The sequence below is a fragment of the Pogona vitticeps genome, chromosome 1 (assembly GCF_051106095.1).
Source record: "Pogona vitticeps strain Pit_001003342236 chromosome 1, PviZW2.1, whole genome shotgun sequence".
NCBI classification, from domain to species: Eukaryota; Metazoa; Chordata; class Lepidosauria; order Squamata; family Agamidae; genus Pogona; species Pogona vitticeps.
Window position 1 is genome coordinate 271158663 of NC_135783.1, and position 21943 is coordinate 271180605.

The window sequence follows — 21943 nt, forward strand, 5'->3', positions numbered from 1 at the left end:
TCTTCTTTCTCTCTCTCTCTCTCTCTCTCTCTCTCTCTCTCTCTCTCTCTCTCTCTCTCTCTCTCTCTCTCTCTCTCTCTCTCTCTCTCTCTCTTTGGCCTTTCTCCGCCTCAGCCTTTCGTACCACACTTTCTGGGGCCCCGGTGGTGTATCGTGTGAACAGGAAGGTGGCGGGTGCGAAAGTCAGGTCAGCGGCAGCGAGGATGGAGGGGGACGGAATCCCACCTTTCCTATACCGCGTTGTGTCGAAATCCCTGCACAGGGACGCCCGTGCACACGACCGCAATGAGATTTAATAAACCCCAGTCTAAGACTGGGAGAGGCGAAATCTCTGACAGGCGGGGAGGAAAACATAATTGTATCAGATTGCGCCTTAAGTGTAATTGACAAATTAGGTGACTCCGAGTGGGAAGCATCTAGAATGATGGACGAGAAAGAAATGGAGGCGCGTTGCCTCCAGGACCTTTGATTATCTGGTCACGTCCCAGCTGGCTGTTTTTAAAGTTTTGTCGCGGTTTTGTTTTTTTCTTTTTTCTTTTGGTTTTCCCTCTGGTCGTTTTTTGTTTGTTTGTTTGTTTTTTGTGGCTGGGGAAAAATCGATTCTTAAGCAGTTAGGAGAGAAAGTAAGGCTTTTATAGAAAAAGCACAGAAGTGGATTGATTCGATTTCCCTTCGGTGTGTGCGCGTGCGTGTGCGCGCTCGCGTTTCCTTTTGAGACTGGCGTGCTCCAAGTCGGAGCCGATCTGGAAGTCCTCCTCAGCGGCGTGCTTCGAATTCAGGGGCGGTTAATTCCCTCTTCCCGCAGCCCTGTTCCAACTTTGCCAATATGGGCCACTGTTTATCCTGAAGATTAATAGGTGTTTGTGCTCGGCACTGACAAGGGGTTAATATGGAGGATAACAGGATGTTGCTTTCCTTCTCTTTGAGATGTTTAATCGCTTCTGGGGTGTTTTTTTGTTTTCCAACGCGGCACGCAAGGCCCTCGCCGAGCGGTGGTCAGTCTCTCCCGAGAGGTGTCTCCCCAACAACCTGCTTTTTGTTTTCATCTCCCAAAATGAGGTTAAGACGGGAGAGAGGGGGAGAGAGAAAGAGAAAAAGAAAGAAAAAACCGGTAACCATATGCGGAATATCTGGTACAAAGGATGTTTCTGTCACACGCAAGAATTTGTTATGGGAACAATTCTGTCGCTATGTAATTGCTCATTAGAGATCGTTTTGTTTCTCATTAAGGCGACATGAATAAGCGTCTAGTTGAAGGAGACAGCTGTAGAAATGTTCCACAGGAGACCCCTGGACACGATATGGCACCGCTTGCCAATTAGACATGTCAGTTTTAAGAGAAGGGAGCATTCGAGGAGGGACCCTGGAAAAGACAAGCGCTCTCGGGCACCCTGTTGCCGGCCCGGCTCCCAGATCTCCAGCTGGGAAGGGAGGCTGCCGAGGCGGGGAAAGGAGAAGGAATCCGCCTGGCAATTAAATGCTCGGCCAGGGAAGACCCCTGCCTGGACCGTTGCCTCTCCCCCTCCTCAGCCTAGCCCTCTTTATTTGGAAGTGTGCTCCCAATGGTAGTTTGGGTAAGGGGGCAGGCGTAGCTCTGGTGCGAGGAATGAGACCTATTCAGCTGCCCAAGCCCGGAAGACCAGAGGTTGCTCACCTGTTCCAGAGAAGCAGCAGCGCTAGTCTGGCGGCGTAAAAACAGCACACCAAGAGTCTTGTGGTCACTTCCAGAAAAGGGGGGGGGGAACCTGCATTGTGGCACAAGCTGTTGCAAGAAGGAGCCCTTGTGTGCTTGGACCCCATAAGCCATTTTAATACGTGTACGTAGAGCCCGACGGAATATGGACGCTTTTGGGTATACATATGGTGCCTACCTTGGTATTGTGTCCGCGAAACTCGATCCAGTCCACTAGATCAGCTGGTTTTATATTGATATATCTGTATCACGACCACTATGGAATCTGCCTGTGTATTTGGGAAAGCGAACCTTATGCTTCCCACCACCACTACCCCCGCCGCCGTATGCCGTGGATTGTACAGATAAATATAGTATATAAATACAGGATCAACTGATCTAATGGCCAGGAAAGGGTTTCGCCAATACAGTATCAAAGCATGCACAGCATTTATAACCATCTGAGAGAGAGAGAGAGAGAGAGAGAGAGAGAGAGAGAGAGAGAGAGAAGATCAGCTGGTCCCAGGTGGTAAAATTTCTTGTCCAGGCAGTGCCTTGGAGGGACAGGCATTTCAGTCGATTTTCATCAGCCTTGAAAGTCAGAGAAGCTAGGTCGGGCTCTGCAAAGATAGACCCGAGGCTTTAAATAGTGTACTATCTTTCCTGTTGATTTTGGGCTGTGATGTTGAACGCCCTGAGCACGATCCACTGGCACACGCCCCGTACCGAAATACATGTGAGTAGGGCAAGGGCACTCCCATGCCCTTCAGCGGATTGGATTCCACGGCATCTAAGTGGTCATCTCAAGATGTTAGCTTGATGATGCCTCGGACCAATAGCACAGCTGGACTCGCCCGATCCCAGACACATTTACCTCCAAAATTATCAAACTGGGCGGGTCAGAGCCCAGTCGGAAACCTATGGCTGCAACCGTACACCACCACCCCTTACTGGGACTAAGCCCAAATAGGTCTTGCTTCTCAATGGTCTGGCATCAGACCGTTGGTTTCACTGTAATCGACAAGGCTTCCATACATAGTTGTTTAAAGGTGCCCACTGGTTGAGATCCTGGTCTCAGACTGGCGTCCTCAAACTTTCGGCTCACCCTTATGAGCGGTTTCCTTAAGATCTGGAGCCTGGCCCTTAATAAATCTCCTTTCGTTCAGTGGCACGCAAGGACAGCAGTTCCAACAGAGCTAGGAACACCGCCAGGGTCCTTCTTCAGCTCGCCTTGGAGCGCCGATCGCAATGGCAGATAAGGGGATTAAACCAACAGTGGGAAGATTTCTAGCCTCCGGATGGCGGGGATCGGAGAGGCTGACAGACTGAGCGAGCGAGTGAGCAGGAATCCAGGATAGGCAGCAGATTCCAGAGGAAACCTCATCTCTGCAGGCGAGGAAGAGAGTCTGTCCTTCTCTTCGAGCCGCTGTGGATACTAGAAGAATGAGGAGAAATTGTGAAATCAAAAGGTGGAACATCTCCAGTATTGCTGATGATGGATGGGGCGGGCGTTACATATTCTTCGATGCTTGAAGGCCGAATTCTGGCGCTTCACCCTTTTCCGTGGGGCCAATATTTCCTTCTTTCCTCCCCTCCCCGTCCGTGTATTTTGTTAGAGCCGAGTCCAAGCCCCAGGTGCTTATCCAGACTGACCCTCCAGATGCTCGCATGTGTTGCTTTTCCTTCCAAAGCCTATAGACATATTTCAGCTCGCTTATAAGAGAGGAGAAGGTTTTGGATGTACTGCAGTGTCGACATCCCAGGGGGTCCTGGCCTGGATCTCTCTCCCGAAAGAAAAACCTGGATGTCTAATTTCTAGACACCCCGTCGCTGCCATTCCTACCCGCCTCACCCGAGCGCAAAGGACTTCCCGGGTGTTGCTGTTGTTGATGATATGTGTGTTTGTGTGTGTGTGTTTAAGGCCCACGCGGGTGTCTTAGCTTGGGAAACTGGGGCGATCCCCGGGCTCCAGCGTCCTGCTTTAAAGATGCGTCAAATCCTGAGGAATCGGTAGTGGGGCGGGGCGGGCGGGGCCGCACAAATTGCTCGGTGGGAGCGATCGGTGGACAGGGTGTTGTCACGCCTTCCCATGTTACTGCGCTGGCCCTTTGCTTGCGCTAGATTTCATGGAGGCCTTAGCCTTGGGGTGGGGCGGGCTTAATTTAAGGACTTGCGTGTCCTGTTAGTTTTAAAGAGAGAGCAAAGCAAATATCTAAGTCAGTTACGCCAATATCCGTGCGACTTTTATGGCCGATCATAAGATGTTTACCCGGAAGAAAATCTTCACTTCGTACCCTGGGGAATTATTTCCTAGTAAATATCCAAACATATTTCAGTCTCTGAAGCGCTTTAACTTGGGCTGGATTTCCTCCCTCCCACCTATTAAGCGGTTGTCCCGTGTAACACACTTAGGGGGAACTAAGTTTCCTTGAAGCCTTTCCGAGCAAAAGAGTCCACGATCGGGTGCCACTGTTTTAGACCCTCCCCCACACCATTAATCACCACTTGCCATACAATTAAAACACGTGAATAGGAAAGAGCGCGGGGGCGGGTTTTTTTGTTTTGTTTTTTTGTGGGTTTTTTTGGGTAGAATTCTGCTATTATCGTTGGCCCCAAGTCACGCACGCAAAATATGGGGAAAAGAAAGGGGGAAGGGAGATGTGGCGAGGGAGGGAGCAGAGAAACACGTTGAAAGCTTTTGCATCGCTAAATTAAAATTAATAAAATGGCTTTGCCCTGGAATATTCATGCGCAGCTCTAATGTCCGCCTCCCCCGCCTCCCCCCCCCGCCTTCCTCTTGCAGAGCTGCCTCTGTGATGCTGGATTTTAAGAGTCCATTACTCCAAAAGCATAAGGTCTCAGAGGGGGACAAATATGGTCTCAATCTGATAAACGCCATGCAGCAGTGAATAAAATAATGGATACAAGAGGACTGACGGAACAAAAAGAGACATCTCTATCCGGGAGAAATTCTCCAGTGATTTAGTGGTTTTAGGGATCACTGAGACACTGTTTCTTATCTCCCCACCGCCTCCACCCCGCCTCCTCTCTCTCTCTCTCCCCTCCTTATAAGACTAAAGCCTTCTATAGGATTTAGACACTTTCTCTTTCAACAGATGCTACAACGTTTTGATCCCAGCTCCACAGCTGAAAGGTGCCTCAATCGGTTTGCTATCTTTCTTTCTTTCTTTCTTTTTTTTCTTCTCTGCTAGTTTTCCGCCTCACTGATTAAGACACTAAGAAACTAAGGAATGATTTTATTTCCCAGCGTCTTTTATTTTTCCCCCCTTCCCCTTCCCTTTTTTCTTTCCTGGAAACAAATCCTATACCCAGCGTCAGATGGTCTAGCTTTAGGATAATAGGGACAGCATATTCAGTTGTCTCTTTCTTACGGATTAGGTCTAGAGAAGGTGGAACGGACTATTGAGTTCATTCCTTTTAAAGGATCCTATTTTTAAAAAAAAAAACCTCCCCGGGTGTGTGTGTGTGTGTGTGTGTGTGTGTCTTTCTTTAAAAGGAAGAAAGATATCTTAATTGTCTGACATTTCTTCAAACACATGAGCACACGCGCGCACACAATTCTGTCTTGCGAGAGCAAAACTTTAAGCAGTATTAATAGACGCTGTTTTCGGGGTTGCGGGAGAGGGAAGGTCTGGGTCTGTGAAGAGTGACTTTCAGAAGAAGAATGAGAGCCGGTTAAAAGGTTGCCATAAGTGCTACTTAAAGTGCCTTGATTTAGGGCGCACCATCCACCTCCTATTGAGGTTAATTGTAAATTTCTCATTGATGTTAACGGAGCTGAACGGCAAATGCTGGGTGACCGAGTGCTAAGAATGTTTCGTTTTGTTTCTTTATTGCAAAACTACCACTAGCCTTTAAGAGGAAAATATGACCATTCGCTATTGGGGCGGGGGGCGGGGATGCTTCTGCTACTCTCCCCCCCACACATACACACAATCACTAACTTCTAGATCCAAAGCGGCTTCATTTGTTGATGAGTCCGGAATGGCTTGTCCTATTTTTACCTCTCCTGTTTCCCTTTTTTTCTCTTTCTCCTCCAAGAGTTGCCGGAGAAACTGGACGGCCAGGTCCGCCGGCCGCTTGGATGGTCCATCATGCTGGAGGCCAGGAATGGCTTTCTGGGCCAGAGGCCGCCCCGAGAGCAGCCAGGGGCCCAGGCGGCTTTGACCTTGCCCCCAACCCCGGACCGGCCTCTCACCCATCCCTGGTGGGATCTCAGGGGGAGGACAGGAGAGGAATGGAAGGGAGCGGGAGGACATGAGAAAGCCTCCGCGCGCGCGCACCCCTCATGCACACGCGGTGGGGTGTTTTGAACCCCTCGGCCCGGTGCCGCGACTGAGCAGCAGCCCCCAGTGGCCGGAGGGGGCTTTGGACTTGAGCCGCGCTGGTTGCGACCTCAGTTCCGCTCAACTGGTTTGAACGGGGGGGGGGGGTCGGGTCTGGGTGGGTTGCTTTTTTCTATTGCCTGATCCACAAAGCAGTAAAGTCAAATCCTGTTTGTTTGTTTGTTTGTTTGTTTCGTCTTGTGAAACGCCCGGCCTGCAGTCCAGGCGCGGTTGGCCTCCACAGAAGTTTAGTCTTCAAGCTCCCGCTAACTCAGGGGGTCCCTCTGTGTGTCGGCCTTACACGCAGCCATCAGTGTAGCCCCCTATCAGTGGGACGAAACCGAATTTGCCCCAGATCTGATTTGTGGAGGTTTAGCTGCAGAAGTTCTGCCTCAGTTTAGTCTTAGTCTAAGTATGCCCAGACGGAAGCCAGTCCAGCTGAGTTCTACGGGCTTCTTTCCCCCAAAGCGTGTTTACATTCCTACCCCGAACTTCGTGCAATATTGGACCTTTTTTTTTTTGTTGGCGGGCAGCCCGGTCCCAAACCTGCTTAAGCTACAGGATTCGGATTCTAGCCAATTTCGTCCTCTAGGTTGTCGATGTGTCCCGAGTGGCGACTTTCCGACGACCGTGTCAGGAAAATCGCGTGCCTGCCGATTAGAGCACACGCACGATGGGGCTTTTGGACAACGCCGGTGGGGAACTACGACCCCAGCCAAAGGCATACAGGCATTTGCCTGGCCAGACAGAGATATCGGTAGAGATCATCCATCACGGGTTAACTGCTCCCGCTCCTAGCCCTTATGTCCAAAGCTTTGGTCTTGACTACTTTGATGCACCAACTGCTTAAGCATGATGTGCAAGGGTAGAGCATCATGTGCTAGTGGTGCAAGCACAGATACTTTGCTGGGCCTTGGAAATCTCTCTCTCTGGCACCCAGGAATATATGTCATCCAAGACTTGGCCCTGTATAGCTTCAGGAAACATCTGTTCTTGTGTATTTCCTTTGTACTCCATTATCCAAATCAGACTGCCAAAGAACGCTGTTTGAATCAGTCCTGAGATCCCCCTCACCCTTGAGCAGAAAATGCAGATAGAATAGTGTGTGTGTTGGGGGGGGGATCTGAGTCAGCTCTCCCCCTTTCTTAAGAGCAAGTGTTGATCAGATCTGAATCCAGGAGAGCCTCTACTCCAAAGACACTTAAAAAGTCAGCATCCAACTTTAGTTAGTAAATAAAAACAAGGCTCGTCTAGAACTCTTATCTGCTAGTTGAAGCTTCTCTAATCTTGGCTAAGTAGTTCTCTCTTTTCTCTCCACTATCCAACCCCACTTCTCTTCTTCCCCCCTCCCTTGGTGTTGAGTAAACAGGCTCAGTGTATGGAGCTGGCCTATTCACCAGTTTAGGGGTGTTTTTTCTTTCTTTCCCAGTTCCTATAGAAAGTTGTGGTGGTTTTTTTTTTCTTAAATCCTAAATAGCATTGAGTAGCCCAGCCCAGGGGACAGTGATTAATGATAGTACTGCCTAAAGGTTAACATACTTCACTGAAAAGTCTGTTGACTGGGATCCTTGTGACACAATGTGGGCCACTGCACGCCTCAAGAGAATCCTTTTGTTGGGCCCCGGCCTGATTGTGTCCTCAAAATTCTGCCCACGAAAGTTTGCCAACCCTCCTCCTTGCCCCAAGAGTTTAATAGTTTCCCTCACTCGGCTGGCATTGTGTCCCGGTGAAAAGCAGCCCCCTCTCTATTCAAATGCTGGTGGTCATCTCAATAGATCTCCAAACGCCCATATGGTGACCACTGGAGATGAATCCAACTGTTTAAATGGGGGAGAACGTTGGGGTTTTAAAACATTTCAAAGTGTTTGAAAAGATCCCGACCAGATCCTGTCACAATTCTCTTTTGGCTTTGATGGCCAGGGGCCATTGTTAACTGATTATCAACAATCTTACTTTAAAGTTGATTTCCCACAAATATACACATACGTGTACATGTATGTATACATTTTTGAGCCCAGACAGCAAAACAGAAGAGCTTTTCTCTTAGGATCCCCCCCACCCACCTTACTATTTTTCTCACTCTTCTTTCTGCTCTGGCGTGTTTAAGTGTCAAAAGAATCCCCTTTATTTTCATTGAGCCACATCAAAACCACTCTGAATTATACTTTGAAAGGAGAGAGTTAATTTACTGACAACTTCACTGCCTCTACAGAAATGTCCATTTCTTACATATATATATATGTAAGAAATGGACATTTCTGTAGAGGCAGTGAAGTTGTCAGTAAATTAACTCTCTCCTTTCAAAGTATAATTCAGAGTGGTTTTGATGTGGCTCAATATATATATATAAAACACATCCAAATGATGCCTCCCCCTTTCTCCTGTTCTTCAGAGTCTGCAGACACTTTGAAAGACAGCTTAGACCATGAGCAAATCTTTACCTCTAGCAGCAATGCAAAAACAATAAAACTTTCTCTTGTTTAATGATAGAAATTACATTAAAAGTGGTAGAAATGCCCTAATTAAAAATGTACCACTTCAATGATATGCCAAGCACTCAGCTGCAGAATAGCACATTTAGCTACTTAGCAAACTCACTACTATTTCTTTTTTAAATTACATGTTAAAATTTTAAAAGAAATCTTACTTTTCTCTGGTGCAACACATTACAAAGAATGGACAGTCCTTTTATCTAAATATAAAATTCCATTTTCAGCAATTATAGCCTGTTCTTGGTGATGATATAATTACAGCTGTGCTCTGTAATAGGTGTCAAGACAATGCACACTCATACAATAGTTGAATAAAACTGCAGAACAATGCAGGCACTTCTAAATTCACAACCTTTAAAATGAAATTGACTGTGCAGAATTCAAATCAAAACTAGATAAATATTTTTTTAAAAAGATTACAAGCTTGGTTTGGTTTCTTAATAGCATTTTCTGCAAACCTATCAACATCTAATTGATTAGATGGGAATTACTGATTACAGATAATCTGAATACTATACATCACTATTTTAAATCAAGCAATAGGTACACATATTCCATAGAAGGAGAGTTTTGCAGGGCATTTGGGGGGGGGGATCACCATTTTATTCATTGAAAGAATGCCTTTGCTTACTATATTTGGAAGTGAGTAAAGAGGGGTGTTTTATGTTATTAGAATAAATATAGATTCATTAATTTGTCATTTTGTAAAGAGCTACTGCTAAAATATTTTTTATTTGAATACAACTTATATCCAAACTGTAATATACTAACTTGTGTTTTTGCTTTGTTTACTGTGGGAAAGTAGCCAGGGAACTATTACCAGGCCTGCCCGGCAACAGTTGATGAGAGAACTCTCTGATAAAAAAGACACTGCAGACTTTATCTTGTTAGTATTCAGGTATCGGTAGAGAAGAAGAAGATGGCTACCTTCTTCACCCCAGACGTTTTTATTAAGCACGCAAAACAAGCAAAATTAGCATAAGATAAGAATTTGGCCATAGAGGCGTCGTGTGGTTATCAGTCTTAAGGCATTCCACGCCTGCACACAACGAGAATCACATAACAATGGGATGGTTATAAGGAGAATCACAGGAGAATGCATGATTATACTAAAATAATGATTATGTTAAACATCACTGATGTATCCCTAAACAACCACAAAATGGAGCTCTAAACTACAAAATCCCCACAGTTTACCATTATTCTGAGCTCCAAAATATTAATTCCTTCTTATCCCAGACACCGTGACACACAGAAGTTCTAAACTGATCGATGCTTTAAATAGGGCATTTCCTCTGTCTCAGAAACTATGGGTTCTTAGAGTACAGCCTCATATTCAGGTTCACAAACCATTGACCCTGGGACATGGTGCCAGCCCAGTGATGGTAATGCATTTGCCATGAACTCTGTGCGCACAGGTCTCCCTCTGAATTTCAGAGTAGCTGTCAATTTTGTGCGTACCCTTTGCATGGGAGAGTTCCACATCCCACAACAGGAAATTAATAACAAAGACACCACAGAAGTTAGAGACATATGATTTTAGCTAGACATATGGCAGAGATGAGGACTGAAGTTGCGGGATTCACTGTCAAGTTGGACTTATGTCGCACCGGTGACTCAACTCATTTTTCTTTCCCCCAGTGACTCAGTCTCAACTCTGAGTCCACCCACCCCTCCCTTTTTTTTCTGGGGAAAAGAGCTTGTTTTTAATAAGGGCTTGGGACTTGGTGCCAAATATTTGGACTACGACCCAAAGACTTGCTGACATCCCTGACATATGGACAGAAGAACTAGCATGCTCTGTGTGTGTTCGATAAGGGTGGAAATTGATTTAAATCTAAATATGCTGGTAGAAGTGTCATCTGGAATGACCTGTAGGAGGTGCATCATATATGTTGTAATGAACATCCAATTGAACAGACAGAGTACTGTATTTGTAATTTGGATGTGCTGAAGAAGAGGGATTCCCAAACATAATACGTATGGCAGCATTCCATTCAGTCTGAATTTTTCTCAGAATCTCTTTCTTTCTATGATGCAGATGGCTGCCCACAACAAGAAGGAGGGGGTGAAAATACTAACTCCATCAGTTCAAATGGGGAAGATTCAGACGAGGCCCAGATGAGACTCCAGCTGAAGAGGAAGCTGCAGAGAAATCGGACATCTTTCACCCAAGAACAAATTGAAGCGCTTGAGAAAGGTAACCCAACAGAGCCTTTTGCATCCATGTGCAAGAACCAGAGCAAGGGAAGTATATTGTACTCTCCACTGGAACATTCTGACAAGTTCTGGATGACGGTGTTGATTAAAAAAAAAAAAAACCTCAGGGAGCCTCGTGGCGCAGTGGTTAAACTGCTGTACTGCAGCCAAAACTATGCTCATGATGACCCGGGGTTCAAATCCCAGGTAGCCGGCTCAAGGTTGACTCAACCTTCTATCCTTCCGAGGTTGGTAAAAGGAGTACCCAGCTTGCTGGGGGGAGGGGAGGTGGAGCCCACATAATTAAATTGTAAACCGCTTGAAGCACTATGGGGTGGTATATAAGCAGCAGGGTTTTTGCTTCTTATGGCATCTCTTATATACCATAAGACAAAAGTGACAGTGCACCTGACATGACAGCATTTGAAATCTGCTGTTCAAATTCTCCAACAGCCATGATATGGTCATCTTACATGGGTGGCATCACTGTCATGAGATCCTCTAGTTCCACTCATTATTCTGAGGAGCATTGTAAGCAGCAGCAACGACGTCTCTAGGTGCTGACCCAAACTCTTGCTGATTTTTTTCTTTATGATATATTCCGTGATCTGCAATCATGTGATTCAATATTAATCTCATAATCCAGCAGAATATGCATGTGCATGTGCATGCATGGGAACACTGGCAAATGATATTTTTCCCTTTGGGAACAAACCCCCAGAATATCTTGTTCCCAAGTACTTTTGTGAAGCTGTTCTCATCAAAGATTTAAAGCACTGAGTGCACTCAGACATATATGGAAGTTGAAAGGAAAAGGTGATAGTTCTTTCCGAAACCTATTTTTAACATTACTTCTATAATGTTTTCTTTTGACTAGAATTTGAGAGAACTCATTATCCCGATGTCTTTGCCAGGGAGAGACTAGCTGCCAAAATAGACTTGCCTGAAGCAAGAATACAGGTATGTAAATGACCTGACAATATTTCTCTTGCTCCGTCCCTCCTTATGTCCTTGCCTTGCTCTTTTTCTCACTCTGTAAAGGGGCATGCTGATCTTTTAAGGGTGAATTGTATGGGTTCCAGCATGAAGATGAGAAAGCACATATCTATCAACAGTGAATAGTGTTCAACAGTGTTTCATCTAGATTTCAACTGGACTTACACATGTGTTGCAAGTCCCTACACAATGAACGTACAGCTGATAAGCCGTTATGGAAAGCTTGACTTTTATGCTGATAATCTCATTTGCCTGTGGCTAAACATTTGCTCACCCCCCATAGAATACAGTGGCCAGATGCATAAATTGAATTAATGAAGGCCCACTTTATTAACTATTTGTGTAAGGTCTGCATGGTGGCTGCTAGAGGTGTAGGCTGTGGTTAAGTCATAGGTCAAACTAGATCACTCCATGGGCAATACCTTGGGATAGTCATCCAAACTCTGTTTCCAAGTCCTTTCCCATAGTTTACACCAACTATCACCCAAGATTAAGGAAGGCCGTTCCAGGTGAGACTATGGGATAGACTACACCCAAAAACTGTTACCTTCCGTCCCTGGGCACCGCAACCCAAGGGGCACGTTCAGAGTCTGCTATCCATAAAATCGATGCCTATGGATGCTCTCTGAAATATCAGCCATTTTTCCCTTTACATTGACTTGCCAAAGTGACCAACTATTTAACAAGCAACACTTTTATTGCCAGGTATCCCATAGTTCATTCCAGCTCAGTGCAGGGTAAGAAAAAAAACATCTGTCTGCCAAGAGCACCATTTCGAGGGCAGAAATTCCTACCCAGCCTTGAAGCAGTTAACTGATGCTTGCATTGAGCAAAAAAGAGGGTGGCTGGGCCAAGCCAGGATTCAGACGAGGAGTTTCTGGGGCTGGCTTCAATTTCAAAAGCTCAGCAGTGCTGCCCCAAGTTTTGTCCTGGGGGACATGGCTCCTATGGGTGGCCACCTGTCTGTGTAACACCAGCAGAGAGACGATTATCCCCAGCCATTTGGTAGCAAAGGTAAACAGTTGGTATAGTTATTCAGGAAGATGAGGTCTGGTCCAAGATATTTTGATAACTGAGGCAAAGGGAGGGGGTGGGGGGCAGCCTTCATTCCATATGCAGAAGCTCTGGCAGATGAGTTTTACCTAGGTACATGTGACAGGTGGGCATCCTCTACAGCAGTGGCCCCCAAACTTGGGCCTCCAGATGTTCTTCAACTTCAACTCCCAGAAATCCTGGCCAGCAGAGGTGGTGGTTATGAGGGTTTTAGTCCAAGAACATCTGGAGGCCCAAGGTTGGGGACCGCTGCTCTACAGCACCTGTGGGCAATGGCTAGCCTACAAGGCTGAAGACAAGCTGTTTGTCAAGTACAGCTTTGTCCTCCAACACTTTGCCATTTCTCCCCCGCCCTCAGTGTCTGCCACTTGAGGCCTCTGCTTCACCCTTCCACATGGTAGGACCAACTCTCTTGGTCTTTGCAAAGCCACCATGCTTTAGAGGATGGCTAAGCCAAGCCCTTTTGCATGTATGCACTCTGGGACAACACCTGTGGTTCACTACTCTTAATGAAAATGGTTTTGTCTTTGCAAGGTTTGGTTTTCCAATCGGAGGGCAAAGTGGAGACGGGAAGAAAAACTAAGGAATCAGAGAAGACAAGCCAGCAACACCCCCAGTCACATTCCCATCAGCAGTAGTTTCAGCACAAGTGTCTACCAACCAATCCCACAACCCACGACACCTGGTAATAATCTTTGAGACAAATAATGATCAGTCACTCATCCATTCAGGGCAATACAACAGAAACGCTCTTTAGAGTAATGCAGTCATCTGACTGAAGCGTAAACTAATACGTTCATCCTGTCTATCTATTCTATTCTATTATAGTTTCCTCTTTCACATCAGGTTCAATGCTGGGCAGAACAGACACCGCGCTAACAAACACATACAGTGCTTTGCCACCCATGCCTAGCTTCACAATGGCTAACAACCTGCCTATGCAAGTAAGTATAATGTACTAATAAGCTGCTTCTCTCTGAACTGAGTGATTACAGAGATGAAACCTGCCCATTGGCACTTTGGGGGAGATCTAACAAAGAAGTTCTCAAATGTCTAAGGCTGGATCAGGAAATTTTTTGGCCTACCAGGTATTGATGGACTACAGCTCACATCATCCTTCACTGTTGGTTGCTGCAGCAGGCGATGATGGGAAATAAGAGAATAATAACATCAAATGGCAACCAATTTCCCAAGCCTGGTCTGGAAAATTCCTGCATCCTGCCATTGCCCCATTTTGTTATGTGCAAACTTTCAGTGGGACTGCATAATTTTATTGTTAGCCTTGTAAATTGGGAAACACCTGGCCCCTTATCAAGATTACATCTTTGTACTAATTAATCAAGGATAACTTCCACTGCTTGATCTTGTTTTCCGCTTGTAGCATTTATTTATTTATTTATTTATTTATTTATTTATTTATTTATTTATTTATTTATTTATTTATTTATTTATTTATTTATTTATTTATACCCCACCCTATAAGACCACTCTAGGCGGCTATAATATATAAAAACTGCCACTTTATCACATGTTGAAACACAAATTGCTATGTTTTTACCACTTTAATTCTGTAATGACAAGTGTCTATAGAGTATTTGCCGGATAATTAATCTGGGTAAAGTAATCAAAGCACGATGAGTGAAAGGTAGATCAGAATCTACCAAGAGATCTCTGAATAATTTGCAGTCAATCAGCAGTGTCAGTTTCTGACTCCCAACCTTTTGACAATAAATACAACAAAACAACCCGCCCCTAAGCCTGTGGGACCAATTATACTAGTCCTATCTATGACCAATGTTTGGATAAGCAAAGCTGGACATTTCTTTTAAGTCCTAGTAACAGTGTTCAAGCACAGAATTCTACATGCTTTGGTGCACTTTAATCGTCTCTTTAAACCTACAGCTATAATGCCTCCACTTTTAAATGATTATTTTGGGTTAAAGACTGTTTCTGTAAAGGACATGGGGCAGCTGTAGATCAGGAGCAACTTAACTTGAAACAGATACAGTTTAAGATCAATAAAAAGATGTGATCATATCTATGAGTTCATCACACTCCAATTTTATGGGATATGAGGCCTCTAAGAAACAAGTTGTCAGTATTTTTGGCTGTCTTGTGCTATAGAATTGGCAGGTTGTAGACCACTCCAATCCTAGAGTGGCAGGTCTGCTTGAACAAGAGGAAAACTGGAACAAATTCTTAGGGAATCCATAGGATGACTTGACTGGCCTCCTTTCACTTGGGAATCTATAAGCCCAAGCTCTATTCCAAGGGTGCAGTCCAAATGTGTGCTTTGCTTCGGTGTTGATAATTATGCTCATCAGTTCTGAGCCAAAGGATGCTAGGCATGCTTAAGAGCCACTGAACTGAAATGAGTTCTGATCACCTTCTCACATTGTTTTCAGTAGGCATAGTCATATCTTGTGTGATCCTGATGTGCTGAATAGAAATTCTGTAAATCTCTTTGTTTATACGGTATATATTATATTGGCCATTTTTGCTATCCATGGATAGATCAATTTGAATGGTCAGTATCTTGTCATATAGCCCTTCTGGCACAGAGCAAATAACATGAACTGCAGCAGAAGAGTTTCTGTTTTGATTACGGATTGCATGTGGCATATATGCAATGAGACAAAATAGCACACAACCCAAAGCAGGAACTCCTCAGTCTGTTGGTGCCAATGACATCACTCTTGCTGTGTCATTGGAGCTGCAGAACAAGATGTTAGCCTCTGGAACTAGAAATCCACTTTCTTTGAGGTGGGGTCACTTTGTTTAGCATGAAGATGCAGGACAAGCCTTGGGGGCAGGATATGTTAAACACAAAGTTGGAGATTGAATCCATTTTGGATATTCCCCTATCCTTTTCAAAGAAAGCCAGCTAGTGTTGGTTTCCAAACTGGTAGAAGGAGTCACAGTAAAAGGGCTGTTGTAGGGACTGCCTGAATGGAATATTGTTGCACATAACAGGGAAGAATTTAAGAACTTATTTCCAGGTCTTGCACTGATTAACTTGGGGTGAAGAAGAAAGATGAGGGAATTGATAAAGTTATACAAAGTATATATCAATAAGATTAATAGAGGCTCACAAATTTAAATTAAAATGGCAAAAAAATTCGTTTGAGCAAAAGGAAAATATCTGTTTAAGGAATATGTGTAGAAATGGAGAAACTCATTAGTATAGCATTAGTGTGGAGAAAAAGCTTATTAAAATGCTAGCAGGATTACACCTTGGCTGATGAGACACTGTGGCTATTGGCACCCTGGAAATACCCAAGGGGAAGAGGAGGATGTGAATAGCACCTGCAGTACTAAATAGCTGTGTTAAAATGAGTAGAACTGCCAACCCATATGACTTGGAAGCACATGGGTTGCTGGCTTTGGAAAGAAATACAAATGTAAGACCTAGATCATTATTGTGCATGTGCAGTGGAGATCATAGGAAAAACATGCAAACCAAGATATCCAAATCTCTGTAAATCTTAAAGGAATTTAGAAACAAAATTATCTGGAGTTTATTGGAATATCCAGGCACCAGTTCCAGCAAGTAAAGGGGTGTCTGATCAGTTTAGAGACAAAGGAACAAAAAAATTAAGTGAGTACAGTATGATAATAACAGGTTTATTATATTTGCCTCTATAACCATACTTATTTACCTAAATATAAAAAACCCCTAGAAGATCACATAAATGTATAATCCACTTAGACTTGCAATCCTGGGAGTATATCCTGATTTACCCAGAGGGGGAAAAAATTAAGGTCTTCTGTCTCAGTAAACATGCACAGAATTTTGCTGCAAGATGAAATGCTTGGATTTAAGCTACTCTTCTATAAACATCAGTGTGACTAAATCATTTCAAATACTAATTCATTGGCTAATCCAGATATTTTACTATGATAGAAAAAAACTAAAGGCAACTCATTAGCTCAAAACTATCACAAACTATGAATAACTGCAAGTTTTATGGGCAAGATTTCTTTTTTGGTGGTATGGTTTTTCAATACCTTGCACATTTCCTACATTCTACATCATTCCCAAAGGCTAAATTGAGTTGTGAGGAGACTTTGAATGAGACTGAGAGGGGAAATGTTTTCACTTTGGGTTAAATACCTAACATAAATTGACTTCTTTCTTCCCTCTGCTCTCCCTCTGCTCTCAATTGAACCCTCCAAAATAAGCCCCAACAATCTGACCCCCAAATCTCCAAAGCGGATATTTGGAGACCTGGGGGCCTATGGGGGGAAAGGGGATATCACATTTTGGTCATTGGAAGCTATTCCATTAATAAGAGGACCTAATGGGGTTTCAACTTTGACTTGCTCACTCTAAAGCTTGAAACCTCAAAACTGGTTGAAACAGTTGAAAACTGAATTGTTGTCTCCTTTTACAAGCATGAATCCTGCTGACATGGGGAAACTCATTGAGACCAGCGCTCCTTTTTTTTGTTTTTTTGTTGACTATCCCAAACATCTATGCAGATGTTAACCTCCAATCCAATGTGTTAGTTCCACAGTTTTGTTGGTGCTTTGGAATCATCTGATTGTTGGAGTTTTCAGTTGCCAGGACAAGATGGGTTTGAGTACAAAACATAAGAGACATGCAGATTTGAGGGTTTTGTTTTGTTTTGTTTTAGGGGGGAATACACAGTCCCAGAATTCCCCAGGTAACCTAGTATCCATTGCCTCCTTTGAAACAGAGAAGGAAAGCTCTATAGAATGGGGCTCTGGGCATATATGCTGAGTAAATCTATGAAGAGGACACTGTCCTACTTGATGCAAAGAAATAATTGTTACATTATGACATTTAGACCCACAAACCTATTTTCCCCACTTTCTTTGCACAGCCGCCAGTACCCAGCCAGACTTCTTCTTATTCTTGCATGCTGCCTACCAGTCCGTCAGTAAATGGGAGGAGCTATGATACGTATACCCCTCCTCACATGCAAACACATATGAACAGCCAGCCCATGGGCACTTCTGGCACCACTTCAACAGGTAAGTAAGAATTGGGGTTTTTTTCTCCTAAAATCATAAACAACAGGGCCAAATTAAGACATGCTGAGGTACTAAACAATGCTAAGTTTAAGATGGACCTTAGCACCATTTCTCCAAGCACATGGATTTATCATGCAAAACTTGAAATGTAGTGAAATTTAAGATTGCATTTAAAGGCCTCTTATAATCTGAACCCTAAACTGTAGCTCACTTAGCTTGTGTGTAAATTTTCCTTTTATTAAAAAAGTATCTCAAAAATTTAAAAACAGAATACCAGATTGATTTTTTAAAAGTATGTATTTAATTATGGGGATGTGTGCAGAATTTTCTCCAGTGTGTTTGCAGTGAGGTAAAATTACCTCCTAATATTAGGAAATGATAAAACAGGGCGACATACTAAAATAAACAACACAAACCTAGAAGGTACAGTTGAAAGGAGTAAAATACCTACATAACATTTCCTCTATTGATGTAAATAATCAATTTAATAGTTAGTCACAGAAACGGTTGTAATTCAGTGTCTGATAAGCCCACCAAAATTACCTACTTGTGTGTTTCTCCATTCACTTCTGTGGGTGAAAGTAGTTCAGCACACAAAATGTTCTGGGTCGTAGAATGGGGAGCTGTGTGACTGGGAATGCAGAAGGTATCTATATATGCCTATGGCTCCTGTGAGCTGGTCTAGCCCTTCTTAGCAGTTACTCACCTCAGTTGACCCAAAATGTGAGCAGGGAACTGCCTAACCCTGCCCCCTCAGGCACTGCTTTCCTCTTGCGGAAAGCAGAAGATCTAAAGAGAAGAGGTTCTTGTTGAGGAGGAAGATTTCCATGTGAGTAAGAATGCCAGGAAAATCTGGGATTTTGCTCCTGTGGGAAGCCTCCATGGAAACAGAAGCATATCCTCTTCTGATGAATTGCTTTTAGTAGGAGGAAGGTGACACTAGAAGACATGCAGCTGGTCTCTCCCTTCCTCACCTTAAAATAAGATGAGTCATACTTGAACATGACATCTGTTTGCCTGTCTGTCTGTCTGAACTCACTTCTTAGGATAATCCTATTGCTAAATCCAAGTGCCGTGATACTTCTAAAGTAAGTAAAGAAGGGAGAAGGAAGGAGTTTTTAAAGACCATTTACTTTGTTTCATGGCCAATGGGGAGGGGCTGATATTTAGAGCAGCAGCTTCAGGATGAAGGAAGTGATGGTACAAGGCAAGGAGGGCCTTAGAAAGGATATATATCCATTGCCTCCCCGGATCCACCCACACCAGACTCTAAGCCACCCAGAAAGCAGTGTTCTGTGTCCATCTTCAGGGGAGGATAGCCAGTATGGCCTCAGAGATAACATTTCAGGGGCCTCATACTTAATCTTCTGAATACAGAGGGATCCAAATCTGTTGAAACAATCCAAGCAGATTTCAGCACTTGAAAGTTCCGTTGGTTTAAATGAAAGAGCTGTGCACTTAATTATTTCCCACTGAGATCAATAGCATCTTAAAGTGCTTGTCTTTTGTGCCTGGATTGTGCTGCAAAATGTGAACCTTGACCACCTCAGTTCTTCTTATCTGAAGGCCCTCTTTAATCTCTTTATTAAATAATATCTCCAGGTCAGCTTTTCTTCTAGATTGATATAAATATTGTACATTCCTAGCAATGAATTCAAGTGCTGAATTTATGTTCTATGTGTAATTACTGACTGATTGCAGAAGGTCAGAAAATTTTAGGTGTACTCTTTTAAAAGCTCTTAAACAAAGGATATGTAGATATGCAGGATATGGATACGGGTCTATGTGTATTAACTCTTTTCCCTTTTCTCTCTAATTTAAAGGTCTTATTTCTCCTGGAGTGTCGGTTCCTGTTCAAGTTCCTGGTAGTGAACCTGACATGTCTCAGTATTGGCCAAGATTACAGTAAACCATGTGTTGATTTTGTAAATTGCTATATGGACAACAGTTGGAGGTTCAGCTGTCTTTTCTAAAAGAAGAATGGCTTTCAAAGTACTTCTGTACTACAACTGTTCCCTACAACACAGCACAAGAAGGACTTTAACATGGACCTTTGTATATGAAAGGCGCTATATCAGTTGGAACAAATCTTCATTTTGGTATCCAAACTTTTATTCATTTTGGTGTATTATTTGTAAATGGGCATTTGTATGTTATAATGAAAAAAGAACAATGTAGACTGAATGGATGTTTGCTTTTGTGTTGGTCATGAAGTTGTTTTTTGTTTGTTTGTTTGTTTTGGAAAAAAAGGAAGCCATGATCAACAAGCTTTGCCACGAATTAAGAGTTTTATCAAGCTATATCGAATACTTCTACCAAGCTGTTCATAGATTTCAGACTGAGACTCCAAGTTTGTATCATTCCATTGCATATAATTCAACCTGGAACAATACACAATAGATTTCTGTGAGAAAAATATCTGTTGGGATTTCCAAAGGATATTAACAGATGATGCTCATGTGCAAACAAAGGGTTAAGAGAGAACTTCAAAGAAGAAAGGTCGATAGGAAAAGGGTAGATTGTGTCTTCGATATAATCCGATTTGTTTTATGTCAAAATGTAAGTATTTGTCTTCCCTAGAAATCTCCCAGAATGATTTCTATAATAAAGTTAATTTCGTTTATATTTGACAAGAATATTCTATAGATGTTTTATACACATTTTCATGCATCAAACGTTTCTTTTTTGGTCGGCAAAAGTTAATTGTTCTTAGCTATAGTTGTACTACTGTTCACAGTCCAATCATTTTTGTGCATCTAGAATTCATTCCTAATCAATTAAAAGTGCTTGCAAGAGTTTTAAACTTAAGTGTTTTGAAGTTGTTCACAACGACATATCAAAATTAACCATTGTTGATTGTAAAAACCATGCCAAAGCCTTTGTATTTCCTTTATTATACTATTTTCTTTTTAACCTTATAGTGTTGTGTGGCAAATTTTGTTCCTTGTTAGGTTTTAACTTTTTTTTAACATACAGACAGGTCTTACATTGACATTGTTTTCAGTTTAAAATATTGAAGGGCCTCAAGAAATATATTTTATAGTGACTATAGCTCAGTTTGGAACTTCAGGTGAAAGGTTAACAGACTGCTGTAACATCAGAATTATGTATGGAAGTCTAGCTGTATAATATAAAAAGGGAAATTTTCAGGTTACACAGAAGTATACAGAAGGGAAGAGTTTAGTTAATAGGGGGGGAAATCTAGTTAACTTTTATGACAGTTCTGCACTTTGGATTTTGTGGGATAAATGTGGATTTGTAGAAAGATTTGGATTTTCTACTTCAGTGAGGCTGCAATCCTGAAATCACTTATCTTCAGATAAATGCAGTTTAAATCTAATTGAGATTAACTTGGGCGATTTGGTTGCAAGACTGCAGCCTCAAATAGTTTTTCTTTTTAAATTGTTAAACTGTTTTTCTACAACAAGGGCAAGCTCTCTAAGAATATGACCTCCCTGAGTGCTTTCACAAAGCACCTTCTCAGAATAATTTCCCAATGAACTTCTGAAGTGGTGAATATTTCATTGGTTTTGCACAAGTGTGGGAGAAGGTGAAGAGGAGCCTGTCAAAAAATAATTAGGAAAGAGAAGTTAACTGGGGCCCCAACAATGCAAACTGTGACAGGCTACTGAAAGCTGAAGGCCTTGAGTCATTGGCAGTTAAATATAAACATTCCCACATCGATGAAGTAGGCTCATTGTGGCCCAGCTGTTACCTACAATGTTGCAATGAAGAACAGACGGATGATGTGTAAAAAGGCAATGCACAGAGAGCTAGGAATCAAAGGGAAGGCACTACAAGCTGCCTTTGTGAAAAAACAGAGGAGAGCCTTTTTCTTCTGCTCAATGTGCCATGTAAACAAATATTGCTTTTTCTGTAACTTGGCACAATTGTGCTTACTTGGACATAGATACTAGTTTGCTAGCTCTGTTGAAGCATCTGGATGTATAAAGTGCTTCCATTGACAAATGCAGGAGAGCTCAACAGGCAAGGCATAATATGGGCTTTAATTAGGCCGTGCGCACGCACGCACGCACACACACACACACACACACACACACACACACACACACACTTAATGCAAGTGGAAATAAAGATGCAAGATTTTATATGGATACATTTTTCACAGAGGGGAAAAACAACACAGCTTTTTGATCTCAACAAAAAGTGGTGTTTTGAACAGTCAA

General features: G+C 43.0%; 1 protein-coding gene across 18 annotated transcripts in view; it reads left to right on the top strand.

The window, feature by feature from the left end:
• Nucleotides 1-20674, top strand: part of PAX6 (paired box 6) — a 46983-nt gene extending 26309 nt beyond the window's left edge. For 13 of the 18 annotated variants that reach the window (XM_072985830.2, XM_020795640.3, XM_072985835.2 and 10 more), the window contains 6 exons: nucleotides 10552-10710; nucleotides 11587-11669; nucleotides 13293-13443; nucleotides 13587-13702; nucleotides 17606-17756; nucleotides 19580-20674. In XM_072985830.2, coding sequence (XP_072841931.1) covers nucleotides 10552-10710; nucleotides 11587-11669; nucleotides 13293-13443; nucleotides 13587-13702; nucleotides 17606-17756; nucleotides 19580-19665 — 746 coding nt within the window. In that variant the 3' untranslated portion in view covers nucleotides 19666-20674. The remainder of the gene's footprint in view (nucleotides 1-10551; nucleotides 10711-11586; nucleotides 11670-13292; nucleotides 13444-13586; nucleotides 13703-17605; nucleotides 17757-19579) is intronic. The other 5 variants (XM_072985834.2, XM_020795641.3, XM_072985837.2 and 2 more) reach the window with 1 other exon arrangement.
• Nucleotides 20675-21943: the final 1269 nt, after the last annotated feature.